General features: G+C 51.3%; 14 protein-coding genes and 1 non-coding gene across 15 annotated transcripts; 10 read left to right on the top strand and 5 right to left on the bottom strand.

Annotated features, from left to right (window-relative positions):
• An02g05300 (hypothetical protein) lies at nt 1–1088 on the bottom strand (the record flags this gene model as incomplete). Its single annotated transcript, XM_059746294.1, is given in 5 exon segments — nt 1–257; nt 345–418; nt 581–670; nt 720–1060; nt 1077–1088. 5 exon segments carry the CDS (start codon nt 1086–1088, stop codon nt 1–3), a joined length of 774 nt encoding a protein of 257 aa, XP_059599974.1.
• A 1330-nt stretch (nt 1089–2418) lies between these two features.
• On the top strand, nt 2419–2775 carry An02g05290 (hypothetical protein; the record flags this gene model as incomplete). Its single annotated transcript, XM_059746293.1, has 1 exon — nt 2419–2775. One exon carries the CDS (start codon nt 2419–2421, stop codon nt 2773–2775), a length of 357 nt encoding a protein of 118 aa, XP_059599973.1.
• Nucleotides 2776–3383: 608 nt separating this feature from the next.
• On the top strand, nt 3384–4342 carry An02g05280 (hypothetical protein; the record flags this gene model as incomplete). Its single annotated transcript, XM_059746291.1, has 4 exons — nt 3384–3525; nt 3745–3753; nt 3886–4016; nt 4055–4342. 4 exons carry the CDS (start codon nt 3384–3386, stop codon nt 4340–4342), a joined length of 570 nt encoding a protein of 189 aa, XP_059599972.1.
• A 1631-nt stretch (nt 4343–5973) lies between these two features.
• On the bottom strand, nt 5974–6639 carry An02g05270 (hypothetical protein; the record flags this gene model as incomplete). Its single annotated transcript, XM_059746290.1, has 2 exons — nt 5974–6100; nt 6560–6639. The coding sequence occupies 2 exons, from the start codon at nt 6637–6639 to the stop codon at nt 5974–5976; spliced, it is 207 nt and encodes a 68-aa protein (XP_059599971.1).
• A 541-nt stretch (nt 6640–7180) lies between these two features.
• Nucleotides 7181–8821, top strand: An02g05260 (uncharacterized protein; the record flags this gene model as incomplete). The annotated part of the gene is made up of 1 exon (XM_001399625.3): nt 7181–8821. The coding sequence occupies one exon, from the start codon at nt 7181–7183 to the stop codon at nt 8819–8821; it is 1641 nt and encodes a 546-aa protein (XP_001399662.3).
• Nucleotides 8822–9601: 780 nt separating this feature from the next.
• Nucleotides 9602–9964, bottom strand: An02g05250 (hypothetical protein; the record flags this gene model as incomplete). The annotated part of the gene is made up of 1 exon (XM_059746289.1): nt 9602–9964. One exon carries the CDS (start codon nt 9962–9964, stop codon nt 9602–9604), a length of 363 nt encoding a protein of 120 aa, XP_059599970.1.
• A 267-nt stretch (nt 9965–10231) lies between these two features.
• Nucleotides 10232–10788, top strand: An02g05240 (uncharacterized protein; the record flags this gene model as incomplete). Its single annotated transcript, XM_001399623.3, has 2 exons — nt 10232–10241; nt 10487–10788. The coding sequence occupies 2 exons, from the start codon at nt 10232–10234 to the stop codon at nt 10786–10788; spliced, it is 312 nt and encodes a 103-aa protein (XP_001399660.1).
• Nucleotides 10789–11596: 808 nt separating this feature from the next.
• An02g05230 (uncharacterized protein) lies at nt 11597–13060 on the top strand (the record flags this gene model as incomplete). Its single annotated transcript, XM_001399622.3, has 2 exons — nt 11597–11632; nt 11723–13060. 2 exons carry the CDS (start codon nt 11597–11599, stop codon nt 13058–13060), a joined length of 1374 nt encoding a protein of 457 aa, XP_001399659.1.
• A 287-nt stretch (nt 13061–13347) lies between these two features.
• Nucleotides 13348–16412, top strand: An02g05220 (uncharacterized protein; the record flags this gene model as incomplete). The annotated part of the gene is made up of 2 exons (XM_059746288.1): nt 13348–13410; nt 13641–16412. The coding sequence occupies 2 exons, from the start codon at nt 13348–13350 to the stop codon at nt 16410–16412; spliced, it is 2835 nt and encodes a 944-aa protein (XP_059599969.1).
• Nucleotides 16413–17040: 628 nt separating this feature from the next.
• On the bottom strand, nt 17041–18449 carry An02g05210 (uncharacterized protein; the record flags this gene model as incomplete). Its single annotated transcript, XM_001399620.3, has 2 exons — nt 17041–18371; nt 18431–18449. 2 exons carry the CDS (start codon nt 18447–18449, stop codon nt 17041–17043), a joined length of 1350 nt encoding a protein of 449 aa, XP_001399657.1.
• Nucleotides 18450–18737: 288 nt separating this feature from the next.
• tRNA-Ala (TGC) lies at nt 18738–18808 on the top strand. Its single transcript has one exon. It is a non-coding gene; the product is annotated as a tRNA-Ala (tRNA).
• Nucleotides 18809–19338: 530 nt separating this feature from the next.
• Nucleotides 19339–20460, top strand: An02g05190 (uncharacterized protein; the record flags this gene model as incomplete). The annotated part of the gene is made up of 2 exons (XM_001399619.3): nt 19339–19934; nt 20031–20460. The coding sequence occupies 2 exons, from the start codon at nt 19339–19341 to the stop codon at nt 20458–20460; spliced, it is 1026 nt and encodes a 341-aa protein (XP_001399656.1).
• Nucleotides 20461–21740: 1280 nt separating this feature from the next.
• An02g05180 (hypothetical protein) lies at nt 21741–22317 on the top strand (the record flags this gene model as incomplete). Its single annotated transcript, XM_003188561.2, has 2 exons — nt 21741–22247; nt 22303–22317. The coding sequence occupies 2 exons, from the start codon at nt 21741–21743 to the stop codon at nt 22315–22317; spliced, it is 522 nt and encodes a 173-aa protein (XP_003188609.2).
• Nucleotides 22318–22554: 237 nt separating this feature from the next.
• On the bottom strand, nt 22555–24281 carry An02g05170 (uncharacterized protein; the record flags this gene model as incomplete). Its single annotated transcript, XM_001399617.1, has 5 exons — nt 22555–22864; nt 22948–23297; nt 23384–23447; nt 23514–24060; nt 24122–24281. 5 exons carry the CDS (start codon nt 24279–24281, stop codon nt 22555–22557), a joined length of 1431 nt encoding a protein of 476 aa, XP_001399654.1.
• Nucleotides 24282–24539: 258 nt separating this feature from the next.
• Nucleotides 24540–26487, top strand: An02g05160 (uncharacterized protein; the record flags this gene model as incomplete). Its single annotated transcript, XM_059746286.1, has 5 exons — nt 24540–24634; nt 24814–25227; nt 25280–25504; nt 25621–25829; nt 25913–26487. 5 exons carry the CDS (start codon nt 24540–24542, stop codon nt 26485–26487), a joined length of 1518 nt encoding a protein of 505 aa, XP_059599968.1.
• Between the last annotated feature and the right edge of the window lie 533 nt (nt 26488–27020).

The raw sequence follows: 27020 nt of genomic DNA, 5'->3' as shown, positions 1-27020 counted from the left end.
CTAATGCGAGTGAGCTTGCCCTGGGTGGCATTGACACCTAACACCACGGCCAGATTTCCAACGCAGGTATAGTTCTCCGACCGATCCGTGTTTGACAGCTTTCATGTGCGCCATATAGATGCTGAAATGATGGTACTTGCCCACCTGTTCACGCTGCTTTGAACTGTGTTTGGCACCCCAACATGAATAGACAGCCGCGCGGGCCGATACGAATAGCGTAAACCTGTTGGATCCGTATGAGCCACGGGCTATACCCACTGGGGAGAACCCCACAAGTCCCTTAAGCCAAGGGCCTAGGAGCGATTAGAATCCACAGCAGAACTGCATCGACTCCTCTGCCGTACCCTGGCGATCAACAATCAGGTGGTCAGGAGCTGCATGGTGAAACGGAACGTGATCCCTCTGAGAAGCTTTGCTACTGTATGTTCAGTATCACGGCTACGGATGAAGTTGCGACCATCGGGTATTGACAAGGTGATGCCCGTGCCAAGCATGCTATTGTTCATCGGAAATGTCAGTGGGGAGATTATAGCAAGATACCGATGAATCAATAGCCGCAGCGGCCTATTTAATAGTATACAGGAGAGTTCCTGCATCGGGATGCACAGCATAGCCGTCACCATGCGAGTCCCTAGAGTAGTCGCGATGAATGATCGATAGAGGCAGCATTCTACTGATCACAAGACATCAACACAGATACGCAGCAAGCACGCAAGCACGCAAGCAGGCTCGCGCGGAGATCGGTTTCCCCGTGGGGTCTCCAGCTGAGGTTCTGCTGCAGCCAGCCATCGTGTGCGGCACCGCTTCCCCACTGCTCTTGGGATAGAGTGCGGAGTTGAGAAGCTTGCGACGCAGCCCATGGGTCGAGACCGTAGCGGTTATCGGACAGGAAGAGCAGCCCGTTTGCGTGCAGAGTGTCCGCGGTGGGCCGGTGCGATAAGAGTTTCTGAGCTGGCCCACGAGCCAATCTAACATCCGTTATGTTGCACCCTGCCGCTAGCAGCGAGCTTCCCCGCCCGTCTTTCAAGTAGATACGAGCAGTATAAACTTCCCTGACCGCCTTTAGCAATATGCACGTCCAATTTCATACAAAGTTTAATGTCCCCGGGAGCGTGTATCTTTGTTGAAGTAGCGAAAAGAGGAGAAGAACGAGGACCTCAAACGCTGGGGCTTGAAATCGGGGGGACGTGGGTTGTCGATCAAGGAGGACGGCTGTGCTAATCGGCGCCGATTACCCGCTCGGGCGCTCGACCGGCCGTTATAGCGTCAGTCGAAGACAGAAACTAGTCGCCTAGTCCTGTCAGTGCTCAAACTCAGCTAGTTTCAAGGGGCGTTGATGGCGTTTGGTCGGAGATGAGGAGCACGCACGTCAACTATCTCGAGAGGTTCTAGCGGGATTCGAATAAGAAAGGCATTGTTGCTCGCTTTCCTCTGCAGTGTGATCTGACCAGCCGTAAGACCAGCCTTCCCCTTGTTTATCTAGTGTTTTTTTTCCCTCGATTGCGCGGTAGGCTGTTTAAAAATAAGATAGACCATAAGATAAACTCCTATCAAGAAGCAAACAAGACCAGTAGTGATAGGCTTTGATGGACCAAGCTAAGATGGAGAGGGAGGGAGAAGGAGAAGGCGAAAGGCTGAGACGACGAGGGGAGGAGCCACACTAGCGCGGTTCTGCAGCTGCACGAGAGCTGCCGGCGGCGGTCGAATGAGAACAGCGCCATCCGGACCTCACGCGTTCGGAACAGCATTCGTACATGACTTCCCATCGAACGAGGCCCGATCATCGCTCCCGTCTAGCCAAGATCGGTGGCTTCAAGATATCTTTCTCTCTACCACTGTCAACCCCACCACCCGACTAATGTCCTCTCACCGAACGTCCAGATCCTGCCGATATGATTTCCATTATGGCACTCAGCATATGGGCCACCAATTCATGACTATCCGCTGTGGCTTGCATGCCGGTGGCGAATCAGACACACAGCCAATTGATACCATCACAGGAATTGAGTTGAGAACTACTAAGGTCGGCCAGGGGGGGCCGCCCCTGCCGTGCGGTGAGTCGAGCCATGATAAGACCGGATGGAAAAGTGAGACAAGCGCTCGCCCGATGCTGGTCGTGCGACGGGGAGGAGCCCATAGGCCCGTGGCATCGAAGCGTCGCGGATTCCTACTAGATGAGACCTAGCAGTATCTAGACCAGAGGCTACCGCAGGCATAAGTCTCCGCGATGGGGGCGAGAACAGCAGCTTCAGAGCCAGTCATCGTCCGAATAGCCCTCTGGCAACAAATGCACCCTGAAATTAGTCACTGAACTAGTCCCCTCGACGAAAGATGAAAGGGGGAGAGAGAAAGAGAGGGAAAAAGAGTCCAAGCATCGGACCGGGGTGGTTCTCTCCGACATAGGCCGTTACACAAGCGATGCAACACTCATCTGAAGATTCGATTAGAAACCGAAATTGCTCAATATCAAAGGGGCGTGCATTATCAACTCCCGATGTCTATGCAAGCCCGTTGCACCAGTTGCTTGGGATGATAAGGATACCTGCTGCTGTTTCTCCTCCCCTACATACACTCCATACAAAAATTTCCTTAAGTCAGTTGGGAAATGGGTGGTGGATAATAATGTTAAGCGTCCATGCGCAGCGGCAGCCAAGAAATGCGACGTCGACCAGGTCACTAAAACTCCCGATGCCAGAAGCCAAGAATTGTGCGCACAGCCAACTTCCTTTCATTTTACTTCTCTGGGGGGGTCCATCAATTCCGTCTGCAGAATAGCGCGGACACTCGGTTGGCCAGATCAAGGCAGTGCTGCAGCATAAGTCTTTTAAATTCTCCCATGGTCCGTGCAAACCTCCAGCATGACGACTGACCTGACAACGCGATTCGATGGGAATTGGGTAAGGAAGCGAAAGGAAGGGGAAGAGAGAAAAAGTATCAAGTTGAGGTTGGCCCTCAGGGAAAAGTATCTTTTCTGATGTCATACTGGCAAGGTGCCTTGGAAATGGGTCGTTGGAGCAGCGCTAAGCGACCGGGCAGCTATCCATTCATATCCACTCCCAACCCAGTCTCCGTATACTAGTCTAGTAAATCTGCCTCCGGTGTGGGTACCACAATTACTAGCCGCTTCGGCCCTAGCCCCCGCGTCCCTCCAGAAAAGTAACAAAGACGGCGCCAATCTTCCATCAGCATGTTATAAAAAATAAAAGAAAAACCACTTGTAGCAATTTTTAGCTTGAAAGTCGACCAATGTGGCTGAAAAATTAGATACTTTTCATCATGAAGCTGAGCCTTGCAATGCAGACTTCTTACAAAGATGCATTTGGGGAGGACCGGCCCCGGTGAAAGGAAGAAGAAAAAAGCAAAGAAAAAGGAGACAGTCTAGAATGTCTCGAATGTCTATCCTCAAAAGTTTGAAAGGCGGAGAAGTTGGTGATCGACCAACCCTCGTGCGAAGACCACAAGTGTGTCTCAAGAAAAGCAAGCAAAACATGGGATGTTGCAGGACAGACAAGACAAGAGAGAGATGTGTGTGAGAGTGTGTGTGAGAGGGAGAGTGTGTGTGAACGTGCGCGCACTGACAAAGCAAAGGGACAGGTCTGCATCCGCAATCCACTCTTTCTCCCCCCCCCCTGGCGTTACGCTCTACTAATGTGCGTCCTATGTAGGTTGCGCATCAGTCAATAAACCCACCGTATTCATCCCAGGAGAAGTTATAATTATAATCGTACTAACTAAACCCGCTAGTCAACCAACGTAGGTTAATATATCCTCGGATTACTTTATGTCAGACATTCAGTGGAGTTGGTGGTTAGTTAATGGACCGACCGATCGCTAGATACCACCCACAGACTGACTGACTTTTAGTACTAGCTTGATACTCACTAGCCTCCCCAACATTTCTGCCTCTAGACCGTCCAGGCCTCCTTAGTGAAAAACCACTTCCGGTCCCGTTGGTTGGGCGGTGGCGACTTTTTAGACTGGCGCTACGGGAGGGCCTGAAAGGCTGGAAACAACCCGTAAGGTAGAAGAAACAGAGAGGGATAAGAAACCATAGGAATTGGACGAGGAGAGAGAGAGGAAGAGAGTGGGTGTGAGAAGAGAGAAAGCTGGGGGTGGGGACCATGGTTACCCATACGTAAAACCGCACGGTCGGAGGTACCTAGACTCACTAATTAGTCCTACCTACTTTTCACTGCTGAACATGTTCGGCCGCGGACGGCTTCAGGACCAAACTTGGCTTATCGGTGAGATAAGTGCTTCCATGGAACAGATCAAGTCAACTAATCATCTCCTGATAAGAAAGAGATCCTCCGGAAAGGGATCACCAGAGGCTACTACGTAGGGGAACGGGTCTGTCTCATCAAGTTTGTAGATATGAGGGAATGGCGGAGTGGGCAAGAAAGTAATGAACCAAAATGAAAATTAAATTACTTAATGTATAATAAAGGAGGTCATGAATTTGTATGGCGACATCAAGGGAAAGACCGGAAGGATGCACGTATGCCTTGATCCTGGGCATTCCTAGTGAGCACGTACATCCTACTAAAGTAGCACATACATCGTTACACACATACCGACAGAGACAAAGTGGACTGGAATACTCCGGACATGCAGCCTTGAAGATCACCTGGCCTCCACCTTTAGCCACATGTACTGTGGACAGATTAGGTGCTTTTCCTTCAATTCTATAACATGGGTCCGTCTTATCTATGTGGAAACTACAAACAATCCATGGTTATTTTACTACGATGGTAGTATTCATTGATATTAATTGTCCTTTTCTTCCATCCATGAGGCCAAAGGAGAGAATATGATAGGGAGATAAGCAGCCAATGATGCCATCCGGGCCCAAGGTACCGGGCGGGCAAGAATGCGCGATCGGGGAGGCGAAAAAGCCGGGCAGGGTTTCATTTTTTTTTTTTTTTTTTCAATCAATCAATCAGACAATCACCACCCTCCATGATGGAACAATTTGCTACCGGACAGTTCGACATACGACACTTTCTACAGGCAGGACCGAGATATGGCTTTCCAAGGACCCACCGGGCCGGAACGCACTGACTGGCCGACGAGGGATCGTCTCCAGTCCCAGACCGTTCGATCGCCTATTTTAAGTTGGTTAGTAGCGTCCCAGCACCCGTATTTACCGCTAATACCACCTCCGCCCGCCGCCATCATCATCTTCTCACTGCCCTCCGTCCTGTTCCGGGTACGGCGGCAACGCGGCAGGGAATCTTCTCTGCTCGTCATTTTTCTTCTTTAGTGGGAAGCTCTTCCAACGGTCGTCATCACAAAACATTCCCCCCCTCCCTCCCTTCCTAGACATGAAAGAAGAGTAAGAGGAGAGGGGTGGCCATCCTGGACGACAAGCAAAACAATACATGCGAGTAAATACAATAAATAAATAAATACATAAATTAATGGATAGGAGAATAAAAAGAAGAAGAAATAAAAAATCAAGGTGAACAGACCTCCCTTTCAACTAACTTGGTATATTTCATTTCACCTTCAGGGGAAAAGCAAGACCCTCTTTTCCCCGAGTTGAACGGAGAGGGGAAATCCGAGCAGTGCATTTCCTTCAGTCTTTGCCCCTCCCTGGCTGAAGGTTACCAACTTTACCAGGACGTACCGAATTTTCCTTGCCTTCGATCCCTCTTGACGTCCGAGCTCCCTTATCAATATCATTCCTAAGAGGACCATCCTTTTTTTAATCTTTTTATTTTTCTTTTCCAACTTCCATGCTTATTTCTGTTTTTGATTTTTCTTTTTACCTTTTCTAAATTAATTTTCTTTCTTTCTTTCTTTTTTATTTTTTTTTACTTTCCCCGTCAAGTGCGGCTTACCCTAATATTTTCCTCATTCTCCACTCCGTCACCTTCTCATATACTCCATTACCCATCCTTCCATCACCCGTTTCTCTTTCGATTCACCACGAACTTCTTTGTATCTAATCCCTCTTCACTGTGCTTGAAACTACTCCTTGCTCGGCTGTTCGACACACTGCCAGCTTCGTATTTGTCTTCTCTGTTCCTCTTGTTCTTTTCTTCCATGTTTGTAGTTTCTTCCACGATCAGTCCATACTAGATGTCGAGTCCGCAAGGTGAGTGTGCCGTTGAATCGTCGTCCCTTTCTTTTGATTTTTGAATCCATCCTTCTTATCGCATGCCTATTCTTCCCCCGACTGCCCCCAATTCAATCCAAGCGATGATTTGTGTGTCTGGGATCTTGATCGTTGCTGCCATCTGTGCCACTGCCCGGGATCTTTTTGTCTCGTAACACCCTGTTGGCTGTATCCGCCCTCCGCCGCGCGCCCCCCCCCCCCCCCCGGCTTTGCCTCCAACGCTCCTTCTGATACCTTGGAACACCCTGACCTACCAGTCACACCACTTTCTTGTCTTCTTTTACCGACCGTCTGGCATGATTTGTAACACCAGCCCTCCATCTTCCCTTTCCTTGATATGATCGCCCATGTGGAGGCAATGCTGCTGCTCATCATCCTCGCCACTGTTTGATATCGCTTCCAGGCGCCGCCTCCACACTTTGGCTAACGTGGGGAATCAGAATATAACAACAGACGCCGTTTCTCAGGACTAGAAGCCTTCTGTTCATAAAGACCTTTCCTGAAACGAGCTTCACCATCCTGTCGACCTTATTTTCCACCTCGTTGCCCGCTGTTGTGTCTGCTTATACAAGCAATCCCGGCCGGATGCCATACACTGCGCCGTTGAAGACGTCGCCTTCTGCGCAGCACATTGAACACTCTGAACTCACTCCACAATCCTGTCCTAGCTCCCCCACCGCTGTCGTCTCTCATCCTCAACGCCAGCATTTGCCTCGTTCGTATTCTTCCACCTCTTATGTGCGAAGGCACCGACGAAGCCCTTCGAGTAGCAAGGTGTTTGTCTTTCCAGAGCCCGAAGGTCGTTTCAAAGTGGATCATGTCAGCGACCCGCATGCCAGTATTCGAACGTCGCCACCTCCCATAAGTGATGCTGTCATCCCTCCTGGGGCTTTGATCTCACCACCTGAATCTGCCAACAATTCAAGTGATGAAGAGGCGGCGTACCCATCCCAGGACGGGCTCCAGCTGAAGAGATTGGAGGCTGCAGTGAGGTCCATTGAACAGAGACGAGTATCGTCACCGGAGAGGCAGTCGTCGGAGGTTCAGCCCTCATCGAGCATGGCAGCCATTGCTGGTGGCCCAGTCCAACCTCCACGACCCCCCCTCTCCAGAGAGGCTCGCAAAATATCCCACTCTCGATCGGTTACAGAAACCTCAATTGACCGTAGGCAGGAGGAGGCTTTGACTAGCTCTCCAGAAGAAAGTGACAGAGATGATGAGCCCCCGGTCAGGCATCCCATGGTCCGCAAGAAGTCTGGGGAACTGGTGAGGCCAGCCCTTCGCCCACCTTCGGCTCGGCGGCGCCCATCTAGCATGCCGGGGACTCCAACTTACGCAAAGGCTGTTCACTTCGACGCTCAGCTGGAACATATTCGTCATTTTCTACAATTGGATAAGCCTCAAGCCGTGAGTGCCGACACATCACCAGTGGAGGACTTTGACACAGCAGAGGAATTTCCGTTCAAGAAGGGTCATCGGGACATGCCCGCTTTTGAGTGGGAGCTGGGTCTGTCGAACTTCCCCAAAGACAGCTCCTCTCGGGCTAAGCAACGCGTTCGATTGGAACGCCTGCACTTGTCTTCAGATAAAAACACCATGATCGGAGTCGTTGGGGTCGCCAACCTGGCTTTCCACAAGCACGTTGCCGCTCGGTTCACTCTTGATAATTGGAAGACTGTTTCTGAAGTCTCCGCTGAGTACAATGACGACCCTCGACGAAAGCCTATTCTGGATGGCTATGATAGGTTTGCTTTTAGTATCCGGCTGGATGATCAGGCAAATTTGGAGAGGAAAACCATGTTTATCTGCATTCGCTACAATGTTGCTGGAGAGGAGTATTGGGACAACAACAACTCAGAAAACTACCAAGTCAATTTTCGCAGAGTACCAAAAGAAATGCCCCAGGCCCAGGCTCCACCCACGCGTCCTCGTACAAATTTGCCGAGGAGCAGGAGCTTTGCTGGATCTATCAGCCGCCCACACTCAATGCCGCCTTCATTTGATGCGTTGTCTGAGATGGACAAGTACATTTCGTTTGGCAACCCACCAACAAATGGCAAGAAGGAGCATTTGGCTGATGATGATCCGCATGACGTTGAATTGGTTGCTCCGATCCGTCGCGATAAGCAAAACCACCAGGTGTTTGGGAATCGCTACGATTTCGAAGCCTCATTGACGGCAGCTATGCGGACCAAGCCTACTCACGATCGCACGACATTGACAGCTCGAGCAAAGTCGAAACTTCCGTCGCATGGTAGTCATAGCCATTCGTCGGAACGGAGAACAAGCCAGAGGGAGGAGAACGCGCCTTTGCCTAGCAGAGGTAGCCAGCAGCCGGGGTCCCCAGACCACCATAAACCCTCTACCATCGTTTCTGGCAAGCCGCATCGCGAGTCGTCGGTGTACAAAGAGTTGGTTGATAAATACTGCTTCTTCGGATCCGGATCGATGAATTACCCAAATGGTGCAGTTGGTCCTGTCACGGCAAGTCCGGACTATGAGACCCGGTCGGGCTCTAGTAGCAGTTCCAGCTCGGTGTCTCCATGCTCATCTCCTCGGATGGATGCGGTTTATGGTGGCGATTCTCGACACTCTCCTGCCGCCCCATCGTCACCGAACCATATCGGATATGGATACCTTCAGCCTATGCAGAACAGTTTTATGAAGGATACGCAGACACCTGCTATCATCCAAGGATGAAGGAATATGCATAATCGCTTTAGACCCCGCAGCATACGGTATCACACGCGAACGTCATTTGCTTTTAACGTGTCTCTTGTGTCCCTCCATTGATGGACGCCACGGCAACTTTTTTATTTTTCCTCTTTCTCTTTTTCCCCACGCGGGATAAGCATTCTGAAGTCTGTCAAGCATGACTTGAAACTTCGAAACCCCAGTGCAGTTGTCAATTTGACCTGCTTACCTGGTGTCGCCATGAAGCCGCCTCGTTCCAATATTCGACTCAACTTTCATTGACGCGCTTGCCTGGATATTAACGAGGATCCTTTGCGATGTATTATAAACCGCGGGATCTTACGTTATGCTGGGATGCGCATCGTTTTCTACCTATACAACACAGGGGGGGCTTTCTTCAATACATTGGGGGGGGGGGGGGGGGGGGGGCGGCTACGATTCTGCTACAGTAACGATTACGATTTGATGTCTTGTATCTTTCCTTTCCAGTTATTCTTGTCAGTTATTTACCGGAGCTACCTGTGCTGAGTGGATGGAATGCATGGTAGGTTCATGCGCAGCATTTCCAAGGGAAGCGAGGGGGCGAAGCAAGGAAAAGTGTTCGCATTGAAGTGGTCTAACGCATTTGCATCATTGTTTTTCGTCATCTACTTCCGTCAATGATGAGTTTCTGTATGGTGTTTGGAGCCTGAATTATTTGTTTCCTGTACCTTATGTCTTAATTCTTTCTCTACGCTCATGATTCTGCGAGTTTGCTTAGGGTGGGTGGTGCATGGGTTCCCATTTTTATTCGAATTGCTGTGCTCCAGGGAGGGTCCGTGAAGCGCGTGTAGCTGCTATCCAGATTATGCAATGGTACACAATACAATTGATTAGATTGCGAGAGACGAAAGCTGCCACCGATGTAGAGAGTAGAGAGTAGAGTTGTTTCGAATATTGAAAATTGTATACTGGCGAGGGAGCGACATCCGGCCGCCAAGTCTCACGTGATGGACCCGCAGCCTTACGGCCTGAGCCGCGCGGGCAGCAGCAGAAGTCGGTCCCCAGCGGGAACAGCACCAACCCGCAACCCGCAAAATCACCACCTCGAAAGCGGTCGTTCATAACGCCCTTTTTCACCCCCGCGGCCCGCCAATCAGGGTTCTCCATTGCTTTTGACCCTTCCAGATCACCCTCTGGGGCTTAGTCATTCACTCCAAGGGGCAAAGCAGCGAAATCACGCTCTCGCTTGCCGCCCGCGCCGCGAAACCTATATAAACCGGTGGCTCCTCCTTCTCCGCCACCTTCTTTCGCTCTCTCTCGACTCTTTTCTTCCTCTCAGCGACCGGCCCGCAACGCGTCACGCCAAACCACCCACCACTTCCATCAATCTTCCATCTCTTTCATCCTTCCATCAATTAATCTCATCTCAGCAATATGACTGGACGTAAGTATTTTATCCTCTTTACTTGCTTCGACTACTAGTTCCTCGTCGTTACCCTACTCTCGGGTCGAATGGTGGTGATGATCTTGGATGATCTTGATGATGCACCCCTGGCGACACGTGACCGCGTACCTGTCACGCCCACGCGTCGTGTCCAAGATTTCATCTGATCTTCACCCCACCCTCACATACTCTCATTGCTTGATGAAACAAAATATCACTCAACATATACTAACATTCTTCTACAGGCGGAAAAGGAGGCAAGGGTCTCGGCAAGGGTGGCGCCAAGCGTCACCGTAAGATCTTGCGTGACAACATCCAGGGTATCACCAAGCCCGCTATCCGCCGTCTCGCTCGCCGTGGTGGTGTCAAGCGTATCTCCGCCATGATCTACGAAGAGACTCGTGGTGTTCTCAAGTCCTTCCTCGAGTCCGTCATCCGTGATGCCGTCACCTACACTGAGCACGCCAAGCGCAAGACCGTCACCTCCCTCGACGTTGTCTACGCCCTCAAGCGCCAGGGCCGTACCCTGTACGGTTTCGGTGGTTAAATTGCTTTCAACCATTCGAAAGGATTACTGTTTTGGTGTTTGCCGTCTCTGGTATTGAATCTTCTACTGGCGGTGGAACTAGACCGACAGGATCCGCCGTGCATTTCGTTTCTGGTTTTTGGGGGTTATTTCTTTTCTTGACTCGTTACGGTATTGGGGTTTGGGATGACTGGGATTTTCTTTAATTGGAATGGATTATGTCCACGGGTTTGATACTCTACAATTTCTTTTATTTCTTGTTAATGGGGTCTGGATGGATGGATCGGAAACTACTGTATTAGACGGCCTTCTCAGGCTTGATGGACGAAATATCACGTGAATGATCGCTGATACTTATTCTTTGCTATCTGCTTTTCTAGTCGTAATATGATTATAGCACAAGCATATAATTAGGATTCTTGTGGTTTGTACAAAGCAGAGAATCACCCGATCACATGTCACCCCGCACAGGCCACCTCCCACATGACGTAAGGGTCTGGAAGCATGCGGTAGCACAGAGAGAAGAACTTACCTCGGTCGGCACAAGCACCCATCACATCATATCATATATCACTGTATCTTACCTGCCTACTACCTGCTAGAACTCAGGAGCTGTGCAAGACTGGGTGGTCTGATGCACACCCGACATGCATCTTCTAGCTAGCCATCCAGCGTTGATTGTCCTATCGGGTCAGTCACTTGACTAGATAATAGTCAATTTGCACACTACTAGTAGAAGATTATCTTCTCTCTCTCCCCCTTACTACTCATCATCTTCGCAGTCAAATTACCTTTTACTTGAATATCCCATAAGACGCGTTGAATCACTATGTCGGAATACAAGGTGGAGTATGATTCTGAGCTGGTAAGTTCCCATCAATGATGTCATTAATGCTCCTTTTATTCTTATGGGATGGGATAGAAAGAATGCTAATGAGAATCTTGCTATGAAAAGGATTCCTTCCAGCTCTACCACCGATACGAAGAACCCCAACCGAACCTAGACTGGAAGCGCGCCGCTCTCAGCGGGCCTGCGCTTCCGGCGCTGGGTAATGCCGTCGCGGGTGCAGTCGGCTCCGCACTCTCGAACGTCGCTACGTATCCGTTGAGTTTGATCGTTACGCGATTGCAGACGCAGAAGGTCAGAAAGGGTACAGAGTCGGAGTCGGGGTCGGACGCCGAATATACCAGCGTCATTGACGCAGCTCGCAAGATCTACGCCGAGGAAGGCATCGCCAGTTTTTACACCGGTCTAGCGCAAGATACGATAAAATCCGTTGCGGATTCGTTTCTCTTCTTCCTTGCGTACGAGTTCTTTCGCCAGCGGAGGATACGTGCTCGGTTTGGGAATACGCGCCGGAGCAAACATACGGTTTTACCGGTGCTGGATGAGTTAGCGGTGGGGGTCCTGGCAGGGGCGTTTGCGAAGTTGTTTACGACGCCGTTGGCGAATATTGTGGCAAGGAAGCAGGCGGCGAAGGCTTCTGTTGATGGCGGTACCAGGGAGATTGCTGCGCGGATTAGGGCTGAGAAGGGACTACGGGGGTTTTGGTCTGGATATTCGGCGTCGTTGATACTGACGCTTAATCCGTCGATTACGTTTTTCTTGAACGCTGTGTTGAAGTATGCCTTGTTGCCGAGGAATCAGCGGCAGAAGAGACCGTCTGCTGTGGCGACGTTCTTCTTGGCGGCGGTCAGCAAGTCGATTGCCTCGTCGGTGACTTATCCGTTTTCGATGGCGAAGACGCGGGCGCAAGTTGCGGGGAGTCAGACTACGGTGACTGCTGATGGGGAGAAGAAGAAGGAGGATGAAGGGGTGTCGTTGATGCCGGCGATTGTCAGTAATGTGGTTGCGATTGCGCGCACTGAAGGTGTTGCTGCGCTTTATGCCGGGCTACCCGGGGAGGTGCTCAAGGGCTTCTTCTCGCATGGGTTTACGATGCTCGCGAAGGATGCGGTGTATTCGGCTATTGTGAAGAGTTATTATCTTTTGTTGATTGCGCTTCGGAGGTATCCTACGCCGGAGGAGCTGCTTCAGCGGGCTCGCGAACAGGCGGAGGAGTTTGCTGATGCTGCCCGTGAGGGTGCTCGTGATTTGGCAGAGCGAACGCGGAGTGGCACGGAGGAAGTCCTGAGTCACCAGGCTGGGGGTGTGACGGTCGATATGACTTCGAGTGATTTGGCAGATTCGAATGAGACGGCGGAGATGGTGGGGGATTATGTCGAGGATGATGGTAGTGCGAAGAGTTTGTATCATTGGTTTTGGGAGAAGGAGGGATATGGCAAGGACTGAGTGTATTAGCAGAATAGTCGTGTACTTTGTTCCATTTTAGCGATTATAGTGATTGTGTAGCATGATGAAATGATATGGTTAATGAACTTGGTTCTTCAGTGGATCCGAGCCGCGATCGACCCGCGGGACGCCCGATCGATTGATTCGCTCTCAAACCACCGCCTGTTTACTCGCCCTGTCAATTACCTTTTACTTCTTCTTCTCTTCTCTTCATCCTTCGCTTCTTCTCTCCCTCTTCAATATTTCCAACACATCTATCTAGCTTCTCTTCTTCAACCAGCATCCCCATGTCGACCGACCCCCACCCCGGTCCCGGTCTAGGGGACCTGGAGAAAGAACTCATCTGCTCGGTAAGTTTAATCCATTCCATCCCTCCATCATGTGGGGAGATTTACGGAATGCGGTCTGCGACTCCCCGCCCACGAATATCTCACCGTCCCCTTGCTTTGATCGACTAGCCAAAACTGGCCGGAAATTATTCCCAGTAGATGCTAGACAGGCCAGAAGCAAAAAGAGGAATACTCGGATTGTTTCTCTGCAGTTTAATAAAGTTTAACGGCTAACTCATCCCTCTCCCCAGATCTGCACGGATCTGCTCTACCAGCCTCTCACCCTCCTGGACTGCTTGCACACCTTCTGCGGCTCCTGTCTCAAAGAATGGTTCTCTGCACAAGCCTCCCGCGCCCGGTCATCATCATCCGTCCGGTTCACATGTCCGTCCTGTCGCGCGGTTGTCCGCGAAACCCGCCCTAATGCTACCGTCACCACATTACTGGATATGGTTCTGGCGGCGAGTCCCGACCGGGATAAGTCGGCGGAGGAGAAGGAGGAAATTGCGCGGAGATATAAACATGGTGATTCGGTGTTTCCTACTTTGCCTTCGGCTGAACGGGGGAGCGATGCGTCGGATGATGAGGATCGGCGGTTGCTGGAGGAGGTAAGGGAATTGAGTCTGCAGGAGAGTCGGGTTCGGACGAGAGATACTACGGCTTCTACTGGTCATCGGTCGAGGCAGTCGTCGCGGACTCGTCGCACGGATTCAAGTGCTGATGTGGATGGGGCGCGACAACGACGGCGTGAGGAGGAGCGTGCTGCGCGGCGACGGCAGGGGGAGACTGTTTCGGAACGCAATAGACACATCGAGCATCAGTCTAGTTTGCGGTCGTTGTTGAGTCTGTCGGATACGGAAACGATACAGGACCAGATTCTACGGCAGATTCTGGAGGAGGGGCTGCTGGATGATATCGACTTGGATAATCTGGCTCCCGCGCAGGAAGAGGAGCTTAGTGAGCGCATCGCTGATGCTTATCGTCGGAGGCACAGATTGCGGTCTCGCTCGCAGCAACGGTTGGAGGCTCGGGAGACACATCAACCGTCGTCACGGGCTCGGGCTCGCTCGCAGTCTACGCAGAGACCACAGGAAAGTTCTACGCCGACCGAGTCTGCTCGGAGTCCTCCTGTGTCGAGACCGTATCTGCTAGATCCGCTTGTGGCACGCAATGGAGCTTCGGGTCATCAGAGACGATTGTCGGATCAGGGCAGCAGTCGCCGGCGAACGTCTCCTGTGCCTGCGAATCCTGCGTCTTCATCGGAGGTCACGCTGAGGCCTGCAGCGCGGTCGTCTAGTGATGTGGTTACTGATCGACCCCGAAATTCGCAGGCTGCCCGAGTGCGAACGGATTCGTCCGTGCCACGGTCTCGGCGTGCTACGGCGTCTGAGCAGAACACTCCGAACATCTGGGTGGAAGGCACCAGGGAACGTGCCATCCGACGAGCCCCGGGTAGGTTATCCATCGATTCACCACGAGTGGTTGCAGCTCTTGAGCAGAACACACACACTGGTTCCTCGCCAGCGAGCCCTGGGATGGTCGTCCCTGTGACTAGTTCCTTAGTGGCAGAAGTTGGAGGAACAGGTAGATCAGAGGCGCGATCTCGACCATCTTCATCTCGGTCCAATGCGCCTCGCTCTGCTATCACGTTCAGTGAACCATCTATCTCATGCGACCGATGTGGCAAGGAGAAGATACAATACGATCTACACAAGAAGTGCCCCAAATGCAATGATGGCAAATACAACCTGTGTTTGAGGTGCTATCGCACCGGCGAAGGGTGTCTCGAATGGGCAGGCTTCGCAAGATCGGCAGAAGCGGGCTTTGAACGCATTATCGCTTCTTCAAGCGGCCATCCCCCACCACTACGCAGCTCCCAGCAGCACATCCTACTGTCGTGCAAGTACCGTCGAGCACCAGACACAGCCTACCGTTCCGACCGAGACGGACGAGTCCTGACCACCGACGACCCAGTGAACAGACTAACCACCGGCTTCTTCTGCGATAGCTGCCAATCTCCAGCCAACGACTGTTACTGGAAGTGTGACCAGTGCAACGAAGGTGACTGGGGTTTTTGCAACCGCTGCGTGAACCAAGGACGATGCTGCACCCATGCCCTTCTCCCAATCTGCCGCATCCCACCCAACAGCAACTCATCCCCAACCGCAACCGACAGCACACCCTCCCCATCTCTCGAAACCTACAAGATCCTCTCCATCGCAACAAACTGCGACATCTGCACACACCCAATCCCAGACTCCACTCCCCGCTTCCACTGCCTCCAATGCAACAACGGCGACTACGACATCTGCACCAACTGCTACCTCCGCCTCGTGGCCATCGGCAAGATCCGTAAAGAGAACGGCCACAACGGCTGGCGCCGCTGCCTAAAAGGCCATCGCATGGCGGTAATCGGCTTCGAAGACCACGAAGAAGGCCAACGCCGCGTCATCCTCCGCGACCTCGTCGGCGGCCGTGCCCTGAACGACGACCACCTCATCCAACCCTCCTCTCCAGCAGCCTCCCCAATCACCGCTATTTCTTCTTCCAACTCCACCATCGCCTCCCCCGAAATCGGCTCCGGTGACTGGAGCTGGAAAGAGGGCTCCGAGCGACGCAAAAAGGCCTCGCGCATTAGACCCTGGACTATCGGTGTCCGTGATCGTGATCGTGACCGGTCCTCCGAACCAAGTACACCCACCATCACCACATCTTCCCCCTTCACCACATCCAACCCAGCTATATCCTCTCAGATATCATCTCCCCCCACCACTCCTAATACTACGATGATGACTCCGACCAACACCCGCCGCTACCCACCCGACGGCGGCGTCGGATTAGTCGTCCATGCCCTGTGGTCATGGTACCCCGAAGACGGAGTCAAAGATGAATTGATGTTTCCGCGCGGCGCGGAAATTACTGAGGCAGAGAATATCAATGATGATTGGTACTGGGGGTGTTATGCTGGGTTGACGGGGTTGTTTCCGGGGGCGCATGTGTTTGTTGCGGGGGAGGTGGTCTAAAACGATGATGATGGTGGTGGTGGTGGTGACAGTTCGGGTTCATTGCATAATGTTGCTGTTTCTGTGTTTTTCTTTGCTCGATTCGTTCTACGGTTCATTGACTGATGATGGGATGTTTCATGACTTATCTTTGTATGTAGTATATGTTGTTACTTATGATGAATGAATGAATGACTGAATGAGTTGATGATCGAGGAAGGAGTTATGAGCTTAGTAGTTTGGTTATAGGCTCTGAGTAGATGTCTTAGCTTAGATGCATGTATCTGTACATCTGTCTATCTATTAATGAGAGTCTGTTTTCTGTGTGGGGCCTTAAGGTGCTAATGGAGGGGCGATCCAGATCGAAAATAAAAGTTTATGATAGGTTAGATTCACAGTAGAGAATCAATCTTGATGGTCTCATTATTGAAGGGAACTAGCTGAGTAGAATTAACTCGCGTTGATGATAATCACCGCCATTCAGTATACTAAGTAAGAACCGAGAGGTAGCCACCCAGCCCAGTCTATCATCGCCCATGAAAACTACAAATACAAACCCAGCCGCACCATACCATAGCCGTACCCAGTCGTAAGTCATGGCTGTTTCGTCGAGTAAACATTAAGAAGAGCGATAGCAAAGGAAGTACTGCTACTGCAATAACGCCACCATCAATCGCTGGTAATCACCACTCGTCTCCCCCCTGACCCGCTCGATAAGATCTTTCTGGAACCGATGGCGATATGCCCGTTTCACCTGATCCAAGTGCCCAGGCGCCCAGTGTATGCGGACCACTCTGGTTACCAGTTTCTCGTCCTTGGTTCCCATTCCCTTCATGCAGTCTTCGAGCTGCTCCGCGTCGTGCATGGCCGGATCCAACGCAGCACCGAGCATATGCAACAGTGCATCCTTCATGTGTCCAGAAAACTCTTTCTCGATATGCTTGGTCAAGTGGATATTGTACCGGGTATAGAACGCATGATTGATAGCACGAAGCTCGTTATCCGAGGCCCTGGCTATGATACCGCATACTTCATCAACATTGTTGACCATTCGCGCAGCCGTTGCTTGATGGAGAGACTTGGCTTCTGCTTCGATAAGTTGCGGGTCTAATGGGGCTGATTCCTCGTGTCGAGTGGCGCGAAGCACCAGGGAGAACAAATTCCGGGTTTTGAATGACAAGTCACCTTCAACGTCCTTTTCGAGAGCGCGGTGGTATGTTTGCTGATAAGCGGCCTTTATGGCGTTCATATCAGCATTGGACCGGGATAGAAGGATGTCGTTGAGAAGCCATTCCTTCGTGCCAATGCCTTCGACAGCTTCTCTGGCGCAGGCTACATCGTACTGCAACGGGCCATCAATGATGGCTAGGAGACCCCGACGAAAGTAGCCGCTTGTCTCGCCTTTAACGTCCTTGTAGAGATCTCGTCGGATGTGCTGTGTGTAAGTGGATCGTACGGCGGCCATTTGGAGAGGGTCTAGCTTGGCGAGAACCTGAATCAGGGTCTTCTCGTCTGTCCCGAAGCCTTTCATTGCGCGACGGAGCTGATCGGCTTGGGGTCGGAAGTCTCCATTTGCTTGTTGACCTCGAACGTAGCCCAACGATGGCACGGATGCAAGCGGGGCATAAAGTTGAGGGTGTGGTGGAGCGGCGGGGTGAGGTGGAAAGGGAGGTGCTGCACCGAATGATCCTTGAGGCATGCCTTGTGGAGGTCCATGAGGAGCGCCTTGGGGAGGAGGCAAGCCTTGCGAATACCCTTGTGGACCCCCGTGGTACATATCTTGTCGACCTGGAGGAGCACCTGGTGGGGTATTAGGATATGGAGGCTGATTGGGATGTGGAGCGCCGTAGGGAGGGTAGCCAGGCTGGTTCGGGTAAGGCGGCGCGGCCATGTGTTGCTGGTTCTGAGGAGGAAATGGTGATGGGTTCGGTTGTTGATTGTAGCCCTGCGGCGGGCCTGTGTAGGGAGGATATGGAGGGCCTGTGATGAAGCGATCAGCATGATGCAGGAACGCGGGGACACTGTGGGGCATCACGTACGGTTATGATGGGGATACATGATGCTTTTGAAGAAGGAGAGGAGAATCTATCTGTTATAAAGAAGGGAAAGCTCCAAGGGGAGGAGAAGGTCGAGGGTATTTATTCCGCGAAGAGAGGCGGAGCGAAGTCATGATGAGCAGCAGAGCACCGCCTCTGAAGATCCCCAGTTTGGGTGCCGTGGGATCGGAAGAGTTTAGCAGGATCCACAAAGTATGTCAAGCAGGCAGGGACCACCCCGGTTCAGGGTTCGACTCTCTTCCCCCATATAAGTGCTCGAGGAGAAGATCTGATTTTTAACCATGGTTGTGCCCGACTGGCCCAGTGGTTAAGGTGTGCTTTGCATGCACAAGGTCCGGGGTTCGATTCCCAGGTTGAGCAAACTTTCTGGGTCTTATCACTTTTTGTCACACTGATTAACCATCGTTGAGAGAGCATAAGATCATAATGATCGCAATCAATTAGGCAACTGTCATCAGCAATTCTATTTACAGTTTTAACCACCCGGCAATCGTCAAGTTTATGCTGGGAACACATGATCCGCGCTTCACCACCAGTTCGGTGGCACCTGCCGTGGCGCAGCACAAGGCTGACGCACCTGCGCCATGACGCCGCGCATATGCTCTGCTGAATGCGTCGATCGGGCAAACATGGTTACAGCGGATCTGGTCCTCGGTGAACAAATTCTCTTTCACCAATTGATGATGAGAAAGAAGTTGCTCAGGAAGTTTCGCGCGTCTTCGATGATGACATCAGCAGATACACAATCGCGTATCACGTGAGGAGCAACTTTATCTTATCATCACATGATCCGAGCGCATCAACGTTTATCGCGTCCTGATGTGCTCGGTCATTTCTCATCTCGCATCAACTCCATAGACTTCCGTCGCAGACCCGTCGCTCATATCACAATGGCTGAGACGACAAATGATACAGCTGCAACTGCAGCTGCAGCTGCGGACCCCCAACCGCCGGTTGTCACATTCAAAAAGCGCGGCGCAAAGGCGAGTCAGAACATCCGCAAAAGACCAGCACCGCCTCCCGTATCGCAAGACGACGATTCTTCCGACTTTTCCTCCTCTGAAGACGAATCGGGTCACAGAATAAAGCGCAGAAAGAACAAGGGTGCTGGGGTTGTCTCTGCTTCATCTGCGACTACCAAGCCTGTCGATCGGGAACCTGCGGCCACCGCCACCGGGGATGGCAAAGTCCAGCTTGCGGATACGAACGACGCCACAAAACACGTCGACTGGTTTGACGAGGATTCTAAGGATGCGCGCTCATCGAAACCGCAATCTGCCTCGAATGAGCCGCAGATGCCGGATGGCACATATAGGGGACTGGCGAACCAGACGTCATTCATCAAGAAGAATCCGAATGCGCCGAACAGGTCATTCGGACCGATCAAGGCAGCGACCAATATCCGTACTATAACAGTGACGGACTACTCTCCAGATGTGTGCAAGGACTACAAGCAGACTGGATTCTGTGGTTTCGGTGATAATTGGTGAGTGCCGTCGCCCCTTTCACCCGACATACACATTTGCCACTCAATAGGGAGCAGCTTATCTAATTGAAGCATACGCTAACTATTATTGTACAGTAAATTCCTTCACGATCGAAGCGACTACAAACAAGGATGGGAACTGGATCGAGAGTGGGAGACCGTCACCAAGGGCAAACAATTGAAGGGAACAGTGGTTGCGAGTGCCGATCGGACAACGACGGAGAATAAAGACGACGATGAAGAGGCCATGCTGGAAGACATCCCGTTTGCCTGTTTTATCTGCAAGGGGCCATACAGGGAGCCGATCGTCACGAAATGCGGTCACTACTTCTGCGAGCAGTGTGCTCTGCAAAGATACAGGAAGGACCCAAGCTGCGCAGCCTGTGGATCCGCCACGAATGGATTATTCAGTTCGGCCAAGAGATTGAAAAAGCTGCTAGAGCGCAAGAGGGAACTTGCGGCGAAGAGGAGACAAGAGGCTATCGAAGCTGGTGAGGAAGTGAGTGACGAGGAAGACGAAGAATGAGATGCATGTACATAATCATCATTTGTTCCGGATCTAGGGATTTTCAGTAGGACGCTCTGAGAGCGCCTTCTCTTCATTGACAACCATTATCTTACATATTTTCATATTAGTGCTCTTATAGACATTATGCTTCGTGTAGACACTCGTTAGATTGTAGGCTTGACACTCGGAGTTTAATGCACGGGTGATCCTGGTGGACCGGTTTACAAGGGTTGCTCCCCCTTTACGGATACTGTGAACACTTAACCAACTTCACTAAAATAATCGACGGACACCATACCTCGTGTTTGAGGCGATAAGCCAAACGGATAAAACTATACCCGGAGGCTTTCAACTTGCTGCGACTTGATATCATTGATGCTCTCAACTTAGCGATGTGACTGTCATGGTGGATTGACACCTGCATGGATGCGGACCAGATAAGCAACACGTCAGCGTGCTGTCTTCGAAACGATGATGTGGCTTAGCCTCTGGAAGTCTTCTCGAACAACAGCCGAATGAATTGATCATGCACATCAACCTTCCCAAGGCTGAGGCGAGAGTGGGGGGCCATACGTATGCTTCGATCCACTCGGAGGCGCTAACTGTGCCCTAAAAGCTCTCAAGGGCATGTCGACCGAACCCGACGTGTGGCCACTTTCTGCTTCGGAAATCGGAATGATATCAGGCACGAGTAATTGCGAGTAATTCTGGACACGATGGGATATAATAGTTCATGACATCTTTCTCATCTTAGTGATCAATATCCACAGTTAAAGAGGAGGTTCCCACCAGCACAATATGCCACAGCGGGCTTGTCAGGAACCACTTACCAAAACTATGGAGACTAGGAACCCTAAACTTGGTATTAGAGGGGCCCCGTCTCAATAATATTCCCAGTCCAACCATGGATTAGACTCGCATCCGATGCACGTTGACAGCCCCTGATAGGCAACATTTTTTACATTTCCCCTCCCCCCTGATACTTTGAATGATGGGGACACAATGTCAAACGCGGAGGAGATCGGAGGGGTTGAACATAGAACCGCCGTCTCATACCCATAGTACTTAGTAGCAACCCAGCCACAAAAGAGCCCCATACCGACCAATGTCATCTATGCTATAATTACGAAGTACTACGGAGAATTCAGTGTCCCACTTCTGCTTGAAGAAAGGCGTTGCCTACTGTGGCCCGGTCCCCACCCCGCCGCCCAAATCTAAAGCAACGTGGAAGTTATTTAAGACCTTAACCTTCTCCATCCTTAGACAACAACAATAACCATCCTCTCAACCTATCCAAAATGGGTCTCTTCTCACATCACCACCATCACAACAATCCCCCTCCTCCCGGGCCTCAAGGCCCTCCTCCTCCAGGCCCTGGGCCCTGGGACCGTCCTGGTGGCCCGCCACCTGGCCCTCCCGGTCCTCCCCCTCATGATCCCAGAGATCCCTGGGCTCGTCCTCCGCCTCCTGGACCTCCTGGCCCTCATGGTCCTCCTCCCGATCAGAGAGACCCCTGGGGTCGCCCCGGTGGTCCTCCCGGTGGTCCTCCCGGACCTCCTCCTCCGGGACCAAGAGACCCCTGGGACCGTCCTGGTGGCCCTCCTGGCGGCCCTCCTGGACCTCCTCCGCCAGGCCCTAGAGACCCTTGGGACCGCCCCGGTGGCCCCCCGGGACCTCCCCCTCCTCCGGGACCTAGAGATCCCTGGGATCGCCCTGGTGGTCCTCATGGTCCCCCTCCTCCTGGGCCCCCGGGGCCTTGGGACCGCCCTGGCCCTCCCGGTCCTCCACCTCCGGGACCTCCTGAGGTATGTTAAATATGGTACAGACTTGTTTCTATTCTTCTGCTAACGTTGTGGATAGTACCGCCGGTGGTAAATAAACAATGGTGTCGATTTGCTATCTAGGAAGTGATGTTTTCTTTTTGTCTGTATATATGATGTGTTTCGGTTGAGAGTTGTACATGATTCCCAATTGCATTTCTTCTATATTTCTAAGCATCATAATGTTCTTCATCTATAGAAGGTAGTCAATACTGCCTAACATGGCAGCTAAGTGCATATAAGTATAAATATGATCTATGAAAAATAAAGGCTAGACCAAAAAGCAATGCATTCACTCCCACTCCCCATCCAACTCAATCTCCTCCCCTCTCTCCTGCATCTCCAACATCTCATCAATTGTCCAGTCTCGATACACATGACCGCGGGGTATATTCGTATCCTGGAACGGAGTGCCCCGCTGCAAATGATCTAGTACCTTGCTGTAGTTCTCCTCGGCGTATTTCTCCGGCTCATGGCCCCAGATCCACTCCGCTGTTAGATACTGGAGCCCCTTCGGTGTGAAGTTATCTTTCTTGGGCTTTTCGGAGTAGCTTTTGAGATTGATGAGGCCTAGCCTTTGGAGACAGGAGACTCGGACGAAGCTGTATGTGGATTTAATCAGTTATTAACGAGGACCATACAATTATTCTTCCGGGTTTCGCGAGGAGGATAGCAATAAACATACCGTAGCCGATTATGGATCCTCAGCGCCCAGGGAGCTTGCTCGGTGTTTCCCGCCATTCGCAAGCAGGTAGCTAGAGAGACAGCATCTTCGATTCCCTGTGTTGCGCCATTACCTGATGCCGGGATGTAGGTGTGCGCGGCATCTCCGATCTGTACGATACGGCCTGCTGGCGAGACCCACGTGGGCTGAGGATCTCGCCACATCACGCGGAAGTGAAGGAGTCGGTCTTTGGGGGTCAGACGGATTAGTCGATCTGCCACTTCTGGCCAGTTAGGGATGGTTGAGGTTATTTTGCAGACGTCTTCGGGGTCGGCTCGGTGAGACCAGGATTCTGTGGCGCTTTCGTAGGCCTAACGTTATTTGTGGTGTTAAAGATCTAATTGGGTAGGGATATATTTTGGTCTCGTTGTTAAAGCGAAATGTTTGGCTCACTCACCTTGTGTGATAAAGTCCAAGATATGATATCGGATGTCCTGATGACGAGGAAATGATAGTGCTCGCTTTTGTCAATTAGAATGTCTTTTTTTCATAATGGAGACAGATATTTTGTAGAGGTATGGTCATACCCAGCCCAAAATTCAATCGGTCCTTCCTTCTCCCCTACCACCGGAAACCTCTCTCGGACCAATGGATCAGCCATGGCTAGCTCGACGGGAAAGGCAGTCCGATACAAGGCTTGTCCGGTTGGTCGTGCCCGAATCTCCTGTCCCAGTGTCACCTTGGTCGAATGGCTTCTCAACCCATCAGCTGCAATAACGACGTCTGCTTCCATTCGACAGCCATTCTCCAGTATTATACCTGCACGCCCTGTATGGCCTTCCTCGAAATAATCCATCGCCCTACATCCGTACTCAACGCTAATTCCAATGGCATAGAGTTGTTTGAGAAGCATGCCGTGAAGTTGGGGCCTCCAATGGCGGGTGAGATGCCCTGGCACCTTCTTGGACCCCTTGTCCTGTCTGTATTCAATATGATTTGAGTTTGTCACACGATCACCACTCAATGTGTAGAAGGCAATATCAGGCACGAATGCAATCTTTTCGTTCTCTTCGGCTAGTTTGGGCCAGTGTTTGAATGCGCGGGTTGCACAGGGGCCAATTGTGAACGAGTCACCTAGTAGATTCGTCAGTTGCGATGTGTTCAATTGTACTAGTTGAGACAGTAGCTTACTTACCTGTAGTGACTTCTTCGGGGGATCTCTCGACAATTCTAACGTTATGTCCATTGCGCCAGCATTCGAGAGCTGCCATCAGTCCTGCGACCCCGGCTCCGACTATCAGGACTGATATGCCGGTTTCTGGGTAGCGGTGGGTGCAGTCGTCTGTCACAGTCATTGTGTTGATGATGAGGTCCTTAGAGAAGTCAGATATGCTCTTATGAATCATAGAAAAGGAAAAGGAAATCCAATCTTCATTTAAATGCTGAAACATTGCGGGTAAAGTTCATCATATCTGACATCTATATAGTCGGTGCTAAAGGAGACCGACACGGACGCGGGATGCCGCTTACGCCGACCGGCGCCACCACCATCTCACTCCCTGCACATCTTCAACTCACAACCACGCCTTCACCCTGTTCCGCTTCCGACCGAGATGTCCGCTCCTGACGCTCGACATCTCAAGGCCTGCAGGCCGTGCTCCAAAGCCAAGGTCCGCTGCGACCCCGGTCCGACCGATGCTTGCCAAAGGTAGAGACGGACGAGGCCACCTAACCCAAGGATAAGCACTAACGATGGAGCCAGATGTCATCGCCTGGGGAAAGAATGTACCAGGCAGCCTTCGAAACCGCACACGGTAAAGCGGCACAATGTGTCGTATGTGGTTGTGGATATACATAATATTTCAATGGCTACTGACTCGCCTATAGTAGTGACGTCGGACGACTAGAAAAGAAGCTTGATGATGTAACTTCACTACTCACGGCCTCTCAAAGGTACATAGAAAGCATCGGCGGCAACAATCCTAGTCCATTGTCTGCCACTGATAGTGGTTTGGTCATTCCTCCTGTATTAGATGAGGATGTGGAGAAAATGCTCGCAGATTTCATTGAGCGTATCACAAGGTTTCTTCCTTTTGTGATACGCTCGCCTCGCATAGGTCTTGATGATTTACGCACCATTAAGCCATTCCTGAACTTAGTTATTCCAGCGGTTGTCTGTCAAGGTGGATCTGCACAGGCGGCTCATTCGATCAGAGCTAGAGATTACTGGATGGAGCATATGCTAGCTAGCGGGGAGCATAGCTTGGATCTACTTCAGGGATTCCTTGCGTACCTTGGCTGGTGAGAGCACTTAGATGCAACTATGATATCCAAAATGCTGATACTTCATCAGGACCCAGACCATGGTGCCTGCGCCGCGTTCGACGATGATCAATAACTATCTCCATATCCTAGAGGCGCAGGTGATCAACCTCGATTTCCACCGGGAGAATAAAATGTGTACTCCGGGCACGGTATTCTCCTACCTCCGGGTCTTCAATTATGATGAACGCATGCGCAGTTCCCGCACCTTAGAGGAACTGAGAGCTTACCTTGGATGCTACTATATGGTCAATATGTGAGTCATACCATCAATCCAACACCATTCAATGCTGACCATATCAGGCTCTCATTATGCCTCGGAGAAAAAGAGCCCATGGAATATATGACATCCACAGACGACTGCTGTCGTAGAATTCAGGAAGCAGCCGAATGTGAAACCGACCCATACCTCCTTCAACTAGTCCGTATAGCCCACCTGGGGGAGAAAATTTATCGCGCTGTCCAGTACCACGAAAAGGACATTCCTACCGGCCTAGCACCAAAAACCATGGCAATACGCTGGCTACAGAAAGAACTTCAGCAACTCAAAGATTTATATTCGGGTGATTTCATTCAATCTCGTACGTCCCTCCATCAACCTAACCCAATCCCCCGGGACCTAACATGTCCCCAGTAATGCTCAATCTACACTACCATACCCTAGAGATACTTCTATACCGCACAGCCCTAGAGCGCGACTTCGGAGACGCAACCTTCAACAACTATCCTCTAACCCAAATCGACGTCCTGTGCGCCTGTCTAAACGCCACACGATCTCTATTTGACACCCTCCTCTCCATCCCACCCATACTCTACCTCCAACTCCCATACACCTGCTGGACGCAAATCGGCCACGGGCTCGCCATCCTCTCCCGCCTCCTCGTTCACAATGACCCCACGGGCTGCTGGGACCGCGAGTGGGCCCGGCAGACAATAAGCTTCGAAGACACCGTCGATACTTTCTCGATGAAAGTCGATGAAGCTGTTGCGCAGGCATTGGCTGAGCATATGCATGTCCCACCTATCTTCAACCACATTAAAGCTAGGACGATCATGTGGAAAGAGGCGCATCAGGCGCGTTGCGCTACTATGGATAGATGGAGGTGGAATCAGGAGCAGGCCCAGATGGCGGCTTCTTCTGGGGGTGGTGTTGGAGTTAATGTGGATGGAGTGGGCTCCGACGTCAGTATGGAGGATTTGTTGGCTATGGGGCCGATTTGGAATTTGTTTAGTTTGTAGTATGCATAGATGGGTATTCCCTTGTGTTCATGTCTGTTACAATATCGCTTGTTATTTTGGGTGTGAGTCATGCGCGTGCTTGCGAGACTGCAGGAATGGCCGGTGTAACGCGGTGTGTATCTATCTCAGCCCAGTAGGGATGCTGTCATTCACTTGTAATGATCCTAACGGGGTCATAGATTAGATTAGCCCGGCAGTTCACGTCAACGCGTCTCCGGCGCCTACATCTATTGGCTGGCCCCTCAAGAGTGGATTTTCGCGATTGTTTGACATCTCGGACAATCTTGGGCTTTCATTGGTTATGGATGATTGTGCGGTCTGGGCTGAGTTGATTATGATTCACTGTTTGTGGGGTTACCAGGTGGTTGTGTCACCAAGATAAGATGAGATGAGATGAGATCAGATCAGATATGGAACGTTTGATGTACTGATATATGCAATCAACATTAGTCACGAACTGATACGTATCAATAATCGTATCCAAAAATATATAGCCGAATAGTATGCCAGAAAAAGAATAAGCGCTTATGCAT

The sequence above is a fragment of the Aspergillus niger genome (genome assembly GCF_000002855.4).
Source record: "Aspergillus niger supercontig An02".
Lineage (NCBI taxonomy): Eukaryota > Fungi > Ascomycota > Eurotiomycetes > Eurotiales > Aspergillaceae > Aspergillus > Aspergillus niger.
Note: the sequence above shows the minus strand (reverse complement) of the source record. Positions and strands in the feature narration are given on the sequence as shown.